Source organism: Nothobranchius furzeri, chromosome 12 (assembly GCF_043380555.1).
Source record: "Nothobranchius furzeri strain GRZ-AD chromosome 12, NfurGRZ-RIMD1, whole genome shotgun sequence".
In the NCBI taxonomy this organism is placed as follows: domain Eukaryota; kingdom Metazoa; phylum Chordata; class Actinopteri; order Cyprinodontiformes; family Nothobranchiidae; genus Nothobranchius; species Nothobranchius furzeri.
Window position 1 is genome coordinate 7,148,875 of NC_091752.1, and position 20,000 is coordinate 7,168,874.

Here is a 20,000-nt window from a genome sequence, read left to right on the forward strand (position 1 = left end):
TGGAGTCCCGAGGGTCTCAGAGCTTCAGGAAGGTAAGACTCACAAACACTTCAGAGGGTGAGGGACCATTTATTAGTATTTATCGTAACGTCTTCATCACGGTGGAGCCCCAGGAGAAACAAAGAAAGCATTTATCTGAAGGAGCCTAAAATAGAAAGATATAAGTGGGACATCTGACCACGATGGGAGTCAAACGATAGTCAACATCTGGAGTTTCCTGAATCCCGAGAGCTCAGAGACAGAAGGATTCAGACTGGATGCAGACACAACGATCATCCTATAACACTTGTAAATACAACTTCGAAAGGTTTTGTTTGTGCGTGTTTTTGCTTTCTCCGGGTGACCCAGTCACCTAGTGGTTTGTGTGTCCGCCCTGGGACTCGGAGATCGGGGTTCAGATCCCGGTCGGGTCATACCTTCCTGCCTGACACGCATTAAGGGGTCGGATTTGGGGGTTAAACCACCAAATGTTTCCCGACATGTCTGCTCCCCGCTCCCTGGGGGGCTGGGTCAAATGCAGAGAAAAAATGTCACTAGTGGGACTTTAGCTTTGTCTCACCCTAAGGCCCACATGAGCTCTCTTCTCACCGGGTAAATGCTCAGTCAGTCACTGATGCTTTCTCGTCTCTATGCGAGGTCTTTGTACCCTCGCACACGCGCTACAGTCTTTTCCTGTGATCACATGATTCCTCCTCCCAGGATCTTGGTCACATTATTTAGCGGAAACTCTGTAAGTTAGTAGCACCGTGGCTAGCCAGCATGCTAGGGCAGGAATCTGCTTCCAGCACGTTTCCTGCATGTTTTCACATTGGTGTTAAAAAGACAAATGCATGGCAAGGAGGCGAGTTTCACTTTCGTTTTAATGACTTTTAATTAAAACGGCCTCTAGGGGGTGCTGAAAGCAACCCAAAACTGCAAAGTTTTAAAAAAGGAAGAAAAACATTACAAAAAAGTAATAAAAAAAAAGGACAAAACTGTGGAAGCATCTTGCATTCACGTGAAAACAAACTAAAAAGCTCTGTTTTACTGAATTAACAACATGGTTTTCACAAAAATATGTATTTAAAGATGTGATTTTCTGAATTATGACATAAGAAACAATAAAGATACCTCTGCAGTGTTTTTACAAGATGATTTTCTGAGCCTGCAGGCGTTATTAACTCGCTAAGCAAGGACGTTTGTTAAGTTTAACTTTTTCTCTGTCTTGGGAGTAAGATACTACGAAATGCTCTTGTTTCTAAATAGGTTTATTATTAGTTTATCAAACTTTGAAAAAATGGATCAGATTTTTTTTCTCACCCACACTCGAGCTTTTTTAAAATTTCTCAAGCAAACCCAAACCACTACTTTGCAAAATGAGTGAAAATAGGGGGATTTTTTTTTTGTATTTTGTATTTGTAAGAAATAATTAAGAATGACATCTTGTGGTCAAATTTGGGTACTGCAGTCCATTTTTATAAACAAAAAGACACTTTCTGACTTCTGTAAGGAGTTTCATGCCTGTGGTCTGGACTTTATAATGAACCATATGTTGTTGTGGTCTGGGGCTGGCTTGTCATCTGAAGTATTTATAAATTTAAGTTATTTTTTATTTCTGTTTTGGCCACTTAGAATTACAACAAGCTAACATTTTTGTTCAGATTATTATTTTAATGATGGTCCACCGGATCATTCATAATTAATATTCCTAAAAACATTTTTGTTTTTATTTTTGTTGCCTTCTAGTGTGCAGCCATGAAGCTGGCACAGGTGTTGCTGAACTCTGTGAGGGAGGACAGCTACTGGCCTCCACTGGGCCCGCCTCCTGCAGCCTGGCTGACCAGAGAGGGCGCCGCCGCCTCGAAAGACGCCGTTTACCCCACAGTCAAACCTCCACAGCGCTACAGCACAGACTGGTTGGTATCATCGCCATCTTGTTTGGCTTTCACTCTGAAGTGAAGATCTAGTGGTTAGTATTTGGGACTTCCTTCTTCCAGAATGTAAGGATTTTGCATCGTAAATAAAGAAATGAGCGCAAAAGTTTGAACTCATTGTAGATTTTCTCTACAGGCTCAAATATAAACATCAACAAGCCGAAATTTGATGATTCTCTATCACTCTTCTTTGTAGAAAAGGTGGGATTTATTTAAATTGTCTTTCATTCAAAGTCCAATGAGAAATCCAGGCCAGACGTTTTGTTTGGGTGTTTTGTCAAGTCAGAAACCAGTTTCTAATGTTCTTTCGACGTTAATTCAGAGCTACTTTTGAAAGGCATGGTGTGAGTGGAATCTCTCCCAGTTTAGCCTCAACACAGCCATGAATATTTGATGAATGAGAATGGTACCTAAACATCCTCCCAGAGGAACACCTCCAACCATCCAACAACAGTTTGGTCATGAACAATGTCTTCTCCAGCATTATGGAGCAGAAGGTCAGAGCTAAGTTGAAAAAAAAATCAATCAATCAATCAAAATTTATTTATTTATTTACAATATTAAAAACAACCAGACAGCAGTCGGTTTCCCACCCCTCCTACACAGATTCACATAAGAGATGCCCTTTGTTTTTCCCTCCTCCCACCCTCAATCTCGTCCAAACCAGATGAAAACTCCCGCATGCGCGCACACACACACACACACACACACACACACACACACACACACACGTAATGGAGAAAGGGCAGCTGGCTGAGTGCAGATGTAGTAGGTACAAAGAAGACGAAAACAACATCAAAGGAGCCAACTGCACCGGGAGCACCAAGATTGGCAGCAATACAGGACCAGAACATCAACATTTTGGGGTCCAGGTTCAGGGAGCTGTGTTGAAAACTTGTGATCAACATTAGAAGTGGGTGCTATGAACAAAACCCCACAAATCTGGACAAACTTGTTGTAAATTACTGATGAAGCATGAACATTGCTCTTACCCTAAATGTGATGGGGACAGTCTTACCCCAAAAGTCCACTATCTCCGCTCCGGTCCGGCACGAACTCCGCAGCAAAAACGGTCCCGTTGTAGTCAATCAGAGCTGTTCCACTACTGCGGCTGTGCGGCGCAGTGCGCCGCCCGCCGTTCCACCTTCCAGCAAAGATAGGATCGATTCTATTTTTGCCGGATGCCGGAGCACCTCCGCAGTCAATGGACAGAAATCACAACCGCCCAACAGGAAAAGGAGCAAGCAAAACTTCCGTTATTTCACAATAAATCGATAACAAAAAGCGTTTTTTGTTTCATATGCCCAGGTTTAACAACTTTTAACAACTATCAATGGTGGTTGAACTTTAAATGCACAAAAATAAGCCATAAATACAGTTTCTACTATCAAAGTAGTCACCCTTTGTTGATCCAAACACTGCTGATCTCTCAACACAAATGATGGGCAGATTAAACAGTTCATTTCGATGCTTCTCCCACACAACGGATGTTTGGATCTAACTTCCGCATTTATTGCTTGGACTGTATCGCAAGATGTCGAAAATCCCGCGCATGGCTGTTTGCGCACCTCAGGTCTCCGCACCGAAGCGGAGCCATTGTAGAGCGGGTATAGTATAATTTGAGTTCAGAAGCGAGCGGCAGCGGAGGGCGCGGGCGGAGCGGAGATAGTGGAATTTTGGGGTTACCTTTTGCATCCTTTTGCTGCCAAGTGGGCCTGCACTGCCTCCATAAAAACTCCTAACAAGAATAAAGCCTGTCCCTCCACTCCCTGTGAGATGTTGGTGTCATTTATAAATATTGTGACATCACAATAAGGAAAATTAGCAAACCTCCCATACCTGCCAGTTCCCAGCAAGGCTACTGCCCTTGATGTGGAAGACTAGCGGCTCTACTCTGAGCCTCTCCCAGATATTTAACTCCTCACCTCGTAGCAGCCAATCAGGGGATGGTGGGCGTGGCTCAGTTTGTTTCCATTAAAAGGACAAAGCTTTGAAATGGCTCATTCTGGAAGGTACTGAAAACCACAAGAACAAAAATGCTGAGATCTCGTTATGTTTGAGGAGTTTGGTTTAAAGTTTTGTATGAAGTATAGAACTATTATAACTTGTTTAAAAATAGGTGTAAATGTCCTCTTTAATGTAATAATTAATGAAAACCTTATAACTCTACATCAGTACCCATAGGAAACCTCAGATCAACGATCTGAAAAGCAGAAACTTGTGTTGTTCACTTACGTTTTGGCCACAGCTGTTGGAGATTTAAAGTTGGACAGAAAGACAGACGAAACATCTTCTTCCTGGTCCCAAAAGGACAAACTGATCTGATCGACACACTGAAGTGTTACATTTCTGCGCTCTGCTTGTTGCAGGTATGCTGCAATCATTGCTCAGGCCCTTCAAGCCATACTTAGTCACTGCCACATGACTAATCCAGCCCACACTATCATAAGTGAAGATCTAAATCCACGTCTGAGATTAGACCAAAAGGAGAAGCAGGAGAGATCACCCTGAGGGAACGCTCCATAACAGTGTCGTTTGTGGCTTTTATCCTCACATCATCATTCCTTTAAGGAGAGAAACGCCTGTTTCACCGTGTCTGGTGACTGTTTTATGTATTAGTCCATCACAGGAGGAAGACGGGGACGGCCTGGGATGATGAAGAGAGTCAGTCTGAATAAATAAAAGACTCAGGTCGTGTTTGTGCTGCATGACATCTGAGATAAGGACTGCTCTGTGATGCATTCATGGTGGTCTGTGTTGTGTTACAGCCCTGCAAGTGAGAAAGAAACCAGACACGTGTGTGTGTGTGTGTGTGTGTGTGTGTGTGTGTGTGTGTGTGTGTGTATTAGTGACCAACAAACTCCCTGTTTTCTACCTTTTCCTGTTTTCTGTGTCCTGCCAGTTGCTTCTGTCCACAGGACGTGGTGGAGGAGGCCGTGCTGCTGCTGCTCATCACAGAGTCCATGGTAAGACACAAAGCCTCTCAGCTCTGTAGTATTTTTACGAATTTAAGATAATTTCCCATTTCTGACCTTTTTCTCCTTGACGTCCTTCTTCCTTACGGTTGTCGCCCTCCTCCTTCGTCCTGTCTTTGTCCCACCAGACCAGCGGTGAAGCGGTGATCAGCTGCCTGCCAGACCAGAGCACGGCTCGCCAAACCAGCCTGCAGAATGCCACCTCCGTCTATGACCTGCTTACCATCAGCATGGCCAGAAGGGGGCAGTACGCCATGCTGTCTGAGGTGTGTCAGAAATAGTAATAATATTTACAATCTAAATTCTTCTTCTTGCACCAATAAAATCACAAGATATAAGTTTCATTTAATTTCCAACACGCACACCTGGGTGATTAATGTTGGAGTGTCCCATATGGAATTTATGGGGACCGTCTTCACTTTGTTCCATAGAAAATGTATGGACACCGTCTTTACTTTGTCCCATATAGAGTGTATGGGGACCGTCTTCACTTTGTTCCATAGAAAATGTATGGACACCGTCTTTACTTTGTCCCATATAGAGTGTATGGGGACCGTCTTCACTTTGTTCCATATAGAGTGTATAGGGACTGTCTTCACTTTGTCCCATATAGAGTGTATGGGGACCATCTTCACTTTGTTCCATAGAGAATGGATGGACACCGTCTTTACTTTGTTCCATATAGAGTGTATAGGGACTGTCTTCACTTTGTCCCATATAGAGTGTATGGGGACCATCTTCACTTTGTTCCATAGAGAATGGATGGACACCATCTTTACTTTGTCCTATATAGAATATATGGGGACCGTCTTCACTTTGTCCCATATAGAGTGTGCGGACACTGTCTTCACTTTGTCCCATATGGAATGTATGGGGTCCGTCTTTACTTTGTCCCATATAGAGTGTATGGACACCATCTTTACTTTGTCTTATATAGAATATACGGGGACTGTCTTCACTTTGTCCCATATAGAGTGTATGGGGACTGTCTTCACTTTGTTCCATAGAGAATGGATGGACACCATCTTTACTTTGTCCTATATAGAATATATGGGGACCGTCTTCACTTTGTCCCATATAGAGTGTGCGGGGACTGTCTTCACTTTGTCCCATATAGAGTGTATGGGGACCGTCTTCACTTTGTCCCATATAAAGTGTATAGGGACTGTCTTCACTTTGTCCCACATAGAGTGTATAGGGACCATCATCACTTTGTTCCATAGAGAATGGATGGACACCATCTTTACTTTGTCCCATATAGAATATACGGGGACTGCCGTCACTTTGTCCCATATAGAGTGTATGGGGACTGTCTTCACTTTGTTCCATAGAGAATGGATGGACACCATCTTTACTTTGTCCTATATAGAATATATGGGGACCGTCTTCACTTTGTCCCATATAGAGTGTGCGGGGACTGTCTTCACTTTGTCCCATATAGAGTGTATGGGGACCGTCTTCACTTTGTCCCATATAAAGTGTATAGGGACTGTCTTCACTTTGTCCCACATAGAGTGTATAGGGACCATCATCACTTTGTTCCATAGAGAATGGATGGACACCATCTTTACTTTGTCCCATATAGAATATATGGGGACCGTCTTCACTTTGTCCCATATGGAATGTGTGGGGACCGTCTTTACTTTGTCCCATATAGAGTGTAGGAGACTCTAAAATGAAAGCTACAAGACCTCTGACCTCTGCAGAAGCCTTAACGCTACACGTAAGCCCGTGACACAGTCTCTGTGTGTTGAAAGCCTGAAATGGAAAAATGAATGTTTATAAACAAATAAAATGAAGGTGGAATAAAACATTAAATATTTTATGTTCATACAGTCTGCAGCACTGTTTGAACACCACTCCAACCTGTTCTAATTATGGGTTGAATTTGTTTGTAAAATATTGGTCTTTGATCTTTTTTCAAAGGCACACCCAGAGCAGCGTAGTAATTCATACGTGCAGAAGCAAACATAGACTAAACCAATGACCCCATGCTAAACTGAAGATGTTTATGGTAAACTGCCTGCATGACCTGTATTTAAATAGCCCCTTCTAGAGTTCTAGAACCCCACATGGCACTCTACAGACAGCCATTTCTCAATATGCGTACTTGTTTGTACTTGTGTACTCACGTCCTCGTGAGACTTCATCAGTCCTAAGTATACATCATGGCAAGTTCACTCAAAGTTCCCGTATGTGTTCTTGCTCCGCCCGCTGTATCGAAGATGCATCAATGCATCCTTTTGTGGACTTGGGACTGCAGTTTCCCATAATGCATTGCGTCGCAACCGTTGTACTCGGAGCGCCAGAGGAGAAATCAATTAACTGTTTTATATCAGAAATACTAATAAAGAAATATGAAGATGTCTGTTATTGTAAGTAATTGTGTATAACCTGTAAAATTAGCCGTGTGTGTTTTGGGGTTTTATTTTTCACAATAAAAGCAGAGTTGCTCTGTTTTAATGAAAAAATGTATTTTTTTAATTAATTAATGTTAGAAACAGCTGGTATTTTATCAGTTTTGATCAAAAGTGGACCACATATAATACAAATAATATGTTTTTGCTGTGACTTTGTTATTTAGAGAACAAACTAGACTTTTATTTTATATCAGGTGGTTTAATCCTAGCTAGAAACAAGCAGCACTTGTTGCCATGACACAACGAAGTACTGTTCTGGTCCAAATGCCTTCCTCGGCCTCCCATACTCAGTAGAACGGACTTCCTGGTGTCCTTGCCAAGAACATACTTGTCTAGTACACAAGAACATACTTGTCTAGTACACAAGAACGTACTTGTCTAGTACACAAGAACGTACTTGTCTAGTTCACAAGAACGTACTTGTCTAGTACACAAGAACGTACTTATCTAGTACTCAAGAATGTACTTGTCTAGTTCACAAGAACGTACTTGTCTAGTACACAAGAACGTACTAGCATCCCTGAGTATTGAGAAACGACCAGGTAATACAAAATTCTAATGCATCAGTGTGGCTTTTTTTGTTGTGTTAATTACTAAAAGTTAATAACAAATTAGTTAGCCATCTTGCTAGTCACGAATACCAGTCTGGTCAGAGGAGTTTCTAGAGACTCCGCCCACTTTGAATTTTTGCCAGGTAGGGTCCTTACAGAGAGACAGTGGACAAATAACTGGTAAGAATCTTTTTATAGATGTGGCCTGGCACACATCACTGCATTGCCTTTTAACACAGCAATGATCCAATATTCAGTTTTAACCCTTTACAGATGATCGTAATCATTAGATTAGTAAATTCATCAAAAACCTGTCAGATCCAGTCCTACACATGTCTGCTGCCCCCTGGTGGAGGATCTGCAGATGGAAAGGGCCAATTTTATCCCTTTATTACTGTCATTACAGAATTACAAAGTAAATTAAAACAAGTTCTTATGAAATGGTTATATTAACATTAGAAAATAAAGAGTTTAAACTATCTTTTTCATAATAATAATAATTGTTTGAATGCTGTTAAGCATTCAAACTATTGTTTTCCTGTTTATCTTTATTCTTCTTCTTCTTCTTCTGCTTCTATATGTCAGGTTCGTTGGCAGATCTGCGTGACTGAGAGTTCTGTTGCCCAGACGCGGAGAGACAGAGATAACCGGCGTGGTTATTTCCTGTAGGTGTAGCTTGAGGGTTTAGAGGGCTGGTAAGCCTGGAGACTCGATGCAAAGTCTGGTGAGAACGATGACTGAGCAATGAATGAAACGCCGGCACTTCCTTAAGTAGTGTCGGCGTGATGACGCCAGTCGCCACGTTAGTGGCAGGAATGAATGGAATGCAGTCAGCTGGAGGAGTTCGTGACAGGACCCCCCCCTCTAGGGACGGCACCCGAAGTCCCAGGAAGGCGGGCCCAGAAGTCTGTTAGCAGGGCAGGATCGACAAACGAGCTCGTGGGCTCCCAAGAGCGTTCCTCAGGCCCGTACCCCTCCCAGTCCACGAGGTACTGCCAACCTCGTCCCCGGCGGCGGGCGTCCAGTATCCTGCGGACCGTGTAGGTGCGATCCGCCTCAACACCGCGGGGCGGAGGCACCCGGACCGGTGGAGGGTGGAGAGGAGAGGAGATCACCGGCTTAAGCTGGGAGACGTGAAAGACCGGGTGGATCCGGAGAGTAGCCGGGAGGCGTAGACGGCAGGTGACTGGATTGATGACCTTGAGGACAGGGAACGGACCCAGGAAGCGAGGAGTGAGCTTCCGGGAGCCAGCCGGCATCCTCAGGTTAGCGGAGGAGAGCCACACCTGGTCGCCAGACCGGAAGACGGGGCCAGGCCGGTGGCGGCGGCGATGCTGACGGGCATACTCCGTGTTGGCCCGGGTGATGGCCGCACGGGCCCGGATCCAGGCGAGCCGACAGCGGCGGACCAGCGTCTGGGCAGCAGGGACCTCCACCTCGGGCACCTGATGATCAAACAGAGGAGGCTGATAACCGTAACAGGTCTCGAAGGGAGACAGACTCGTGGCAGAGGAGGTCTGGAGGTTGTGTGACAGTTCCGCCCACAGGAGGAAGCGGGGCCAGGTGGTCGGCTGGGACGAAGCGAAGCAGCGCAGGTAGCGTCCAAGCTGCTGGTTAGCTCTCTCTGTCTGACCGTTTGTCTGCGGGTGGTATCCAGAGGACAGACTGGTGGAAGCACCCACCAGGCGACAGAACGCCTTCCAGAAGCGTGAGACGAACTGGGGTCCTCGGTCGGAAACCACGTCCTGAGGGAAACCATGGAGCCGCACCACCTGTTCCAGGAGCAGTTCGGCCGTCCTCTTGGCAGTGGGGAGGCCGGCCAGGGCCACTAAGTGCACGGCCTTGGAGAAACGGTCCGTGATAGTCATTATAGTGTCCAGGTGGTCGACCACCGGCAGTCCCGTGACAAAGTCCAGCCCGATGTGTGACCACGGCCGTTTGGGCACACGGAGAGGCTGCAACTCTCCAGCGCCGGGTCGGTTGGAGGACTTGGAGCGAGCACACACATCACATGCAGCTGTAAACTCGCGGACGTCCTTCCTCATGGACGGCCACCAGAGAGCCCGACGGAGGAACTGGAGGGTACGGGCTTGTCCTTGATGTCCCGCGAGCCGCGAACAATGCCCCCACGTGAGCGCCTCTTGCCGGCAGGAGGCGGGAACGTAGAGACGGTTCGGTGGGGTCTCCGGCGGCGCTGGATCGCCAGGAAGTGCCGCCTGTATGGACTGCTCCAACGGCCATTGGAGGGAGGCCAGGAAGCGTTGAGTCGGCAGAATGGTCCGAGGCTCCGGGGGGGCGGCATCTGGTGCGAAACGCCGAGAGAGAGCGTCCGCCTTGAGGTTCTTGGAGCCGGGCCGGTAGGCGATATGGAAGTGGTACGGCTCGAAAAAGAGGGCCCACCGAGCCTGACGTGGGTTGAGCTGGCGGGCAGTCTGTAGATGAATGAGATTCTGGTGGTCGGTCCAGATCAGAAAGGGATCGGTGGTCCCCAGGAGCCACTGCCTCCATTCCTCCAGCGCCCATTTTATTGCCAGCAGCTCTCTGTCGCCAACCCCGTAGTTCTGCTGTGTGGGGGAAAACTTCCGGGAGAAGTAGGCACATGGGTGGAGCTTAGAGTCTGGACCCCGTTGCGAGAGAACGGCCCCCGCTCCCACATCTGAGGCGTCCACCTCCACGACGAAGGGCCGGGTCTGGTCCGGGTGGAGGAGGATGGGTTCCTTAGTGAAACGTCCGACCAGCTCATGGAAAGCACGGACAGCCTCTGGAGTAAGGCGAAAAGGGCGAGGCTGATTGGTGGTTTTGGTGAGTGAGGTCAGTGGCGCTGCGAGGGAGCTGAAGTTGCGTATAAACCTCCGGTAAAAGTTCGAGAAACCCAGGAAGCTTTGCAGCTGCTTCAGGGTCGTGGGCAGAGGCCACTGAGCTACGGCCTGAACCTTCTGGGGGTCCATCTTCAGGCCCTGGGAGGAGATGGTAAAACCCAGGAAGGAGGTGGACTCCTGGTGAAACGCACACTTCTCCAGTTTGCAGTAAAGTCCATGGTCCAGGAGGCGGGACAGAACCGCTCGAACATGACGGATGTGCTCTTCGGCCGTGCGGGAGTAGATGAGGATGTCATCTAGATAGACAAAGACCCAGCGGCCCAACATGTCTCTCAGCACATCTGTAATGAACCGCTGGAAGACGGCGGGGCTGTTGCAGAGTCCAAAAGGCATCACCAAATATTCATAGTGGCCAGTGGGCGTGATAAAAGCGGTCTTCCACTCCTCACCTTCCTTAATACGGATGAGGTTATAGGCGCTGCGCAGATCCAGTTTAGTGAACACTGCGGCTTGTGTGATGGCGTCCAGAGCGGTGCCCATGAGAGGGAGAGGGTGACGGTCCCTGATCGTTATTTTATTTAACCCTCGATAGTCTATGCAGGGCCGGAGATCCCCCTCCTTCTTCTTAACAAAGAAAAACCCCGCGGCCCCGGGGGATGTTGAGGGTCGGATGAATCCCTTCTGCAGGGCATCAGTTATATAATTGTCCATAGCCCGGGTCTCCGCCGGAGAGAGGGAGAACAGGCGACCCCAAGGGGGGGTGGTGCCGGGCTGGAGCCTGATCTCCAGGTCGTAGGGTCGGTGAGGAGGTAACCTGGTAGTGGGTTCTTTAGCGAAGGTCCCACGTCTGTGGGAGTGGCTGCTCTGGTCCGAGGTGCAGGGGAGTCCCGGTGGTTATGGCAACCCGTGCCCCAGGCCAGGACTTTACTGGTGGACCAGGAGATGTGAGGCTCATGGCGGCAGAACCAGGAATGACCCAGGATGAGTGGCGTGGCTGGAGCCTGGATGACCAGGAAGTGGAGGGTCTCCCGGTGTTGGTCAATAGTCATGTGGAGACCCTGAGTTCGGTGGGTGAGAGGGTACGGCATGATGGGCCGGCCGTCCACAGAGGTCACGGGAATGGGTCGGTCGAGGGCGGTGAGGGGTATCTTGAGCCGAGTAACCAGTCCGTGATCGATAAAACACTCCGCAGCCCCAGTGTCTAAAAGTGCCTCCAGTCTGGTCGGGCCTTGGTCCAGGTGGAGGGAGACCGGGAGAGTGGTTCGGTGTGGAGCCGGAAAGGTGGAGACTCCGGGTGGGACAGCTCCTACTCCGACCCGGAGGGACCTTTTCCCGGTCGTTTTGGGCACGTGCCACGGTGGTGACCCAAATCCCCACAGTAAGCGCATCTTCCTTCCTGGTAGCGCCGTGCCCGTTCCTCAGGGGGAAGATGTCCCAGCTGCATCGGCTCCTCCGTCAGTTGGTGAGCCGGCCGGCGGGGTGACGTCCTGGTGTGTACGGGGGCTGAAATGGTGCTCGGCCGGTTCAGGATGCAGCGGTCCAGTTGGAGAGCCAGATCCACTGCCAGGTCCAGGGAGGTTGGGACCTCGTGCCCGATCATGCCCTCCCGGATTCTCGGTGACAGTCCCTCCAGGTAAACGGCCTTTAGGGCGGCGTCATCCCACCTCAACCGAGCTGCTGTCGTCCGGAAGCGAGAGGTGTACTGAGCCGCTGTCTGGGAGCCCTGGCGAAGCTGAAGCAGCCGCGTCTCGTCCGAGACCTCGCTGCTGGGGTGCACAAAAGTCTTTTTCATCTCCTTTACAAAAGTCTCATAGTCATTGCAGGCAGGAGATTTCTGATTGTAAAGAGCCGCCGCCCATTCACCGGCTCGACCTGTCAGCAGTGAGGTCAGCAGGGCGACACGAGAGCAGGATGTGGGGTAACGTGCCGGTTGGCACTCGAAAGTCATGGCCAGGGTCGCCAACATGCCCTCCGGGGATCCCCTGGTTCCGTCCCACTTCTCTGGAAGGCTGAGGCGTGGTTCCATCCTGTCAGGAACAGCTGCGGTCTGACGTTGCAGAGCGGTGGTCAGCTGGAGAACTAGCTCGGTGAGTGACTCGATCTTAGTTGCTTGGCGATCAGCTATGGCACGGAGCTGGTTCATTTCTGCCGTATGCTGATCCAAGGTTGCGCGCTGTTGAGCCACTTCGGCACGCAGACGCGCGAACTCCGCTGGGTCAACTTTGGGCTCAGTCATCCTGTCAGGTTCGTTGGCAGATCTGAAGCGTGACTGAGAGTTCTGTTGCCCAGACGCGGAGAGACGGAGATAACCGGCGTGGTTATTTCCTGTAGGTGTAGCTTGAGGGTTTAGAGGGCTGGTAAGCCTGGAGACTCGATGCAAAGTCTGGTGAGAACGATGACTGAGCAATGAATGAAACGCCGGCACTTCCTTAAGTAGTGTCGGCGTGATGACGTCAGTCGCCACGTTAGTGGCAGGAATGAATGGAATGCAGTCAGCTGGAGGAGTTCGTGACACTTTACACTTTTTGAACCTTTTCAACTCCTTCAAATTTTTAACTATTTCAACAATTTTATATCAAAACGTTCAGCTCGTTAAGCTCTTTCCAGTGTCGGTACAGGATCTGCTCGGGTGCAGGATCGGCTTGGGGTCCTTCGACTGCCGATGACGTCAAAGTAGTTGATTGGCTGAACATGAAGCTTACGGAAGTGACGTTATCACGTTATGATTTTGATTGGTCAGAACAAATTTGCGGTCGTAGTCTTAGCGGTTGTAGTCCTGTAGTCCAAAAATCAACACTTATTGGAGAAAACATGTTTGAATTTCTAAAGGAAATGTAAAATATAAGCAAATGATAAACGGTGACCCTCAAAAGCTCTTGATGTTGATGAAATGGGGCAAAATAAAATATAAGAAGTTTATTGAAAGACACCAAGCAATATTTTGAGTCAAAGAATGTATTTAGATAACAACTAAGGAAATATACAGACAAACTCCACATTAATACAAATAGATATGGCTTCACATATAAGAACTGTTCTATTTTTTGTCAGTCCGATGTTGGTTTTATGCAGTTTCACATTCTTTACTAAACAAAGATAATATGGTGTTTTATTAACAAATTACAATTATAAAGAAAACATTTAGGTGTTAACAAACAAGAATTTATTAACGAAACTGCTGATGTCTTTCCAAAACGTGTGTGTGAAAGCCGAGTAAATTTGCAGTTATGTGACATCATCTGCAGTCCAAGGACCCCGAGCCGATCCTACACCTGAGCAGATCCTGTACCGACACCGGCCATTACTTTTGGCATTGATATGTTTAAAATTTTTCGAGTTATTAAGCTTTTTCTGCGAAAAATTTCCCATTGAAATGAATGGGATTGGTGAATTTTCAGCAAATTCCTATCACTTTTTTGACTTAAAGCTCTATTTGGTTCCTTTTAACTTAGAGACTTCTTTAGACTTCTTTCAAAGTTTAACAAACTCACAAGACTTTCCTGTTTAACATATTAAAGAGGCTTTTTGATATCTTTTACGGTTTTTCTAAAATCGCAGGTAGAAGTTGAGGTACGACTTGAAATTTTCAGAAAAATTCACAAAAGTTATAATGGGGAAAGATAGGAGCAGTGACCCTCCCTTGCTCCATTTCTGGCGTTGTCCCAAGAGAACCGTAGGTCCGATTGAAATGAGACACATGCTGGCTTACAGCTAACGAATATACCGTCGTTTTGAGCTATAATTCATGACTGTACTCCAAACATTGTGGTTGTACGGTTCATTTGTTTGAGAAAATTCAAATAAAAAAAATGTTTCCCACCACTCTAAACTGAAAATTCCGCACTCTAACTTTTGAACTTCACATCTTCTGTGAACAACTCTTTACTACCCCCAGACCGTGTGGACTACCAAAACATATTATAACTCAAAAAGTAGGAATTTTTGTCAGCTTTTCAGAATGGGTTTCATTTTATCTGTAAGTGTTACCGTTCTTTCGCTACAAGCCTCAGAAAGAGGAGAGACCAGACGCGTTGCAAGATTTTCAAAAGTGTGGGGGATGTTGTCTGTGCCTAAAATAAGTTGATGTTATTCATCTTGTTAGTTTAATTTCCATAACAGCTGAGCAGGTGCGAATTTTAGACGCGTCACGCATGTCTCCGTTTTAAACATGTTTAAACTGTTCAGAATACAAATCCAGGCTCTGTCTCGTTAGATTGGTGTAACTAAAGTTTGTACTGAATGAAACTTTACATTAAACCATGTTGAAAAGAAAAGGATCCGATTAAATCGTTTCCCCCTCATTTACAGTCAGTACAGCACAGTGCGCGTGGCTCTGGGGTTAATCAAGTTCAATTGTTTCTCTTTGAAACAATCTTCACAAGAAGGCAAAACAGTTAAATGGCAGGTTACAGATATTTCCATTTGACTGTTTATTTTGATGGATAAACTAAAGGATGTTGGTTGTTTTGAAAGAATTACCCCGACGCACACTGATGCACACACAGATGAGCTGACATTTTAATCGTTATGCACTAATCAATCAAGAAATGATTCCCATCAGAACATTAGAGCTTTATACTGGACACTGTGCTCAGCGTGGCTCGGAGCGCCCACGGTGGACAGTGAGCTGAAGATCTGTAGGGGTTTGCAGTGCAGAACCACGGCGCATGCGGTAAGATTCCCTCCCACTGAAACGGTCTGGAAACCCGGTCTCTCTGAGGGATGTGCCACTTGGAAAAATGTTCTCAGATTATGAAACTTTGGCTGAGTAGCGCTTGTTCCCGTCTCTAATATGGAGACGCATTACGCATCCAGTCTGAGGCAGAATAGCCTCTTCAGCTCAGAAACACCTGTAGAGACATTTGATCACGCACAAAGTTTATGTGGAGCAGAAGCGGTCGGGCCACGGCAGGTGAAACGTTCCTAGCCTACATGAAGTGAAATTGTTTAATTGTAACATTAATGTGTTACTGGACATGCTGGTCTGGTTGGTTAGACCAGTGTTTGAAGTGGAAAACACACACACACACACACGCACCAATTAAAATAATGCTGATAGCATGGACTAGAAGACAGGTGATGGTTTACGTATTTAAATGATGATCAGGCTGCTGTAAAATGTAATTCCATCCACATCCGGAGAGAATTATCCTCTATTCTGTCTTTATTTGCTCTGCTCTTGTCTGGGCTGACGTAGCTGATGGTGCGCGCGGCGCGCCTAGCGGCTGTGATGCACATTTTACACATTTGGAGAGGTGGGCTGGATGCTTTGCTTTTACTGGAAGATGGATTTTTTTTTTTTTCCAAAAATGTCAGATTTTGCCCCATGAATAACTGTTAAAACTACTGGTGTGCATGTACCCTTATGAAAGAGTCCTACGTTGAGAGGCAAATATTAGAAGTGCAGGTTCTGGTGCCTATAAATGAAAAATGAATGAAAATTAAATTGGGAGTTTTTACTTCATATTTTAGAAATGAAAATGACGGGGGGAAAAAATTATGACCTCTTTTTAAACTGAATTTTCTAGCACGACCTGCCTGCTTCACTTAAGTCACTGCTTATTAAGGCCCGTCCAAAATTACCGAGACCCACCCAAAAATGTAAACCTGGCACCACGCCTGTTATAAACCTCTGCAAAGTGTTGTTCTTCACTTTATCAAACTGAGAGTTTGTACAGCTAATGTCAAGATGTAAAATTATGAATTCAGTCGAGCTCTTCCCTCACTCTCCTGTTTCTCCTTGAAACCCGACATCGGCTGTCGGGTTTCAAGGAGAAACAGAAGAGGGAGGGGAAGAAGGAGATGAGGCAAACAGAGTGAGTGCGAGAAACCAGACTGGTGTGGAGGTGAGCAAAACGGCTGGAAAAGTGTGGGTGTTGAATCCCCCACATCCCCCACGGGTGCGACGCCCATGCCCCTCCTCCTTCGCTGCTCTCTCATTGGCTGAGAGTTTTCAATCGTCTTCTGCCTTAAAGGAAATATGCACCCACACATATGATACATCAATTCAACTTGCTTGGTCCCAGGAGTCTTGTATTAACTTGCTATTGTGTTCTGCGTTACCATGGCAACATGTTTAGCAACATCATTTCACAACATTTTAGACACAACTGTATCAACATACTTTAATATATAAATGCTATTCAAAGTTTAAAAGAGTCATGTGACATTGTACATGGCTTTATTAATGCAGACTCCTGCAATATGTTACCATGGCAACACAAGGAACTACAAATCACTTTAACCAAGTCTCATAGGAATGAATATAAAAAGCTGAATATTGAGCCAATAACAGACTCCTGTTTTTGATCTTTTTGAACTATCTGTACTTAAAACTAGAAACAAGTTAAAGAGCAAGTCACTCCAAATCAACATTTTTTTTGCTGATAAACTATATAAATGAGTGTCTGATTATGCTGTAGACAAATGTAGTCAATAACTCGGCACTTTAGTGCATCTTAGTTAAAATTTAAATATTCTGCCTAAAACTGTCAGCGATGCACCGTCGTCAGGCAAAAACTCAGCACTGCATTTGAATTTAAATCTGCCATCGCTATTAGCTAAGAGGTACACTATGATGTTAGATGGTACATTATGATGTCACAATGCTGTGAGTGTGTGTATTTGTTAGCGGCTCCGCCCTCTGAGTCTGCTAAGCAACAGCATTTGTTGCATTTTTCAAACAGGAAGTGGGAGTTGATAAGAATCTGGCAGGGGATGACTTGCTCTTTAAATTCGATTGACCCTCAGAAGGTGGGAAAGTGCCCCGCTCCCACCCAGCCCCCTGATTGGTTGAGAGAGGTCAATCATCTTCTGGTTTAATGGAATTACACACACACACATGTGAGACATCAAATCGATCGGCTTGGCCTAAGGAATCCATCCATCTATCCATCCATCCATCCATCCATCCATCCATCCATCCATCCATCCATCCATTTATCCAATGAACCATCTAACATCCTTTCAACAATCCATCTGTCATTTCATTCATCCAACCATTCATCCATCCCATTTCAAGTCTGATCATATGTTAATCTATCAGTTTCAGATATCAGCAAAGATTTCTAAATTCACAGTTCAGCCAATTGTAAAAATGTACCTGCTAAACTATTCTCATTCAAATGTCAGCTGTTTAACATTTCAAATTTTGAGTTTTTAATCAATGTTCAAAGATTAAAGTTTTCTGCTGTTTAGCATTTTTTATCCATTCTTCACCTATATTCTGAGCTTTATAACACTTGTTGGTGATTTTTGCTTCTAAATCTTTAAATTCATTCAGCTCATTTTGACAGTTTAGCTTAGTTTCAGCTTCACTTCAGCTATTCAGCAGCTTCAGCAATCAGTTTCTGAATTCGGCTTATGCTGCTCATTTCACAGTTCAACTAAATATAAAAATTAAACTGTTAAACTAGTCCTACGCAAACTACAAGTGTTTAGACATTTTTGCTGTCCAGATTTTTAAATAATGTTCAGATTTCAGTTTTCTGGTGTTTAGGATTGTTTTTCCGTTCTTCACTTTTTGTGCGTTATTTACATTTTGGTGCTTTTTGCTTCTAAATCTTTCAAATCATTCAGCTCATTTTAGCAGTTTTGCTTAGTTTCAGCTTCACTTGCAACCCCCTTCTATGTCCCGACCATGTCGACGCCCCCCCCCCCCCCCACTACCCCGCCCCCACATCGGGGCATGGCTTTATATATATATATATATATATATATATATATATATCAGATGTCAAGCTAAACAGACAGGGTTAAAAAAATTCCCCATCACTTTCACTTTTTAAATAGTAATTAATAAACATTCGATACCATTACAACTTCCTTTGATTTCATTTTAAATAAATATTTAGAGTGCCCAGGTAGCACATAAACAATGCAATTTAATGGTTTTCTTAAAGTAGGAACGTTTAACCTGTGCGGCCAGAGCGCTCTCCTTCCTTCTGCTCTGCGTAAACCTGAGCTGATCACCTACTTGTGCGTAATCAAATGTTTATAGGGGACAAGATATAGCCATGATGTTCACTTTGACCTCAGACCGACTTATTGCTGTTTTATGGTGTGGCTGAATCTGCGATCCGCTGCCACGCTGACTGGAATAACAAATGCTGCAGTAACAGGACTTGTGGTCAGGTTCATGAGGAGTCACTGGCTGGAGCGGACCCGACTCATCCCAGAAGCTAATATCTTAATTTGACCTTGAATGAAAAATAACCTCTTAAAAGTTTTTATCGCGGTGGAGGCAGCGTTCATTTCTGCCTTCAGTCTGACGGCGCGCCGGAGTTAAAGCAGCGTGCGCGCTTATTGAATCTGTGTGCGAGCGCGCGTGCTCAAGTCACCGCGTCTCGTTATTGGCGCTATTTAAACTTCTGCCCAGCCCAGATGTGCTCACTTGTGCAACCCGTGAGCCGTGGTTCCGCTGGAACACGTCTGACCTCTGACAGACGCACTCTGAACTTCAGATCTTCAGCGCGCTGTCAATAGCCTGAATGGGAATCATTTCTTGTTATTTAGTTACATCCACAATGTTCTGTGTGTGAGGTTTACAACGTCAGAACACCTGCATGAGACAGGTGTTAATTACAATCTGCCAGAATGACTCGCCACCTTCAGATTCCTCCAACACCGTTAAAAATGATCAAATATGGAACATATTGGCGTGCGCAGGCCAGAGTGCTGAAGCTCGGCGCATTGTTATTATGAAGCTAGGGTACATGAGGAGGACACACGCGCGCAAAAATGTACGTGTTTTCAATTACATTTATTGTGCCCACTTACTTTTTCTTTGGCCCATCCACAAATGAGTTTCTACAATAATGGTGACATATGACAGACTTCTCTGAGCTCCGCAGCCATTACACTTTTCACCTCGCGCACCCCCTAGCGAATCCCTGGTTTAGACATTTTAGCTGTCCAGTTTTTTATACAATGTTCACAGATTTCAGTTTTCTGCTGTTTAGGATTAGTTTTCTTGATTCTTCACTTACTTTTTGTTTTTTATTTGCTTGTTGGTGCCTTTTGCTTTCACATTTTTCACTACTTTCAGCTCATTTGACAGTTTAGCTTAGATTCAGCTTCACTTCAGCTATTCAACAGCTTCAGCTTACAGTTACCAAATTTAACATAAACTGCTAATTTCACAGTTCAGCTAAATGTAAAGATTAAACTGTTAAACTTGGCAAACTGAAATAACAGGTTTTTAGACATTTTAGCTGTCCAGTTTTTATACAATGTTCACAGATTTCATTTTTGCTATTTAGCATTATTTTTCTCTATTCTTCACTTACTTTTTGTGCTTTATTTGCTTGTTGGTGCTTTTTGC

General features: G+C 45.4%; 1 protein-coding gene across 4 annotated transcripts in view; it reads left to right on the forward strand.

The window, feature by feature from the left end:
- ttc7a (tetratricopeptide repeat domain 7A) overlaps positions 1-20,000 on the forward strand; it is an 89,077-nt gene that overhangs the window by 17,575 nt on the left and 51,502 nt on the right. For 3 of the 4 annotated variants that reach the window (XM_054749923.2, XM_054749922.2, XM_054749921.2), the window contains exons 7-10: positions 1-32; positions 1,726-1,895; positions 4,816-4,879; positions 5,017-5,154. The exon at positions 1-32 is cut by the window's left edge and continues 47 nt beyond it. In XM_054749923.2, coding sequence (XP_054605898.2) covers positions 1-32; positions 1,726-1,895; positions 4,816-4,879; positions 5,017-5,154 — 404 coding nt within the window. Of the gene's footprint in view, positions 33-1,725; positions 1,896-2,074; positions 2,115-4,815; positions 4,880-5,016; positions 5,155-20,000 lie in introns of those variants that run through there. The other variant, XM_070542195.1, reaches the window with a different exon arrangement.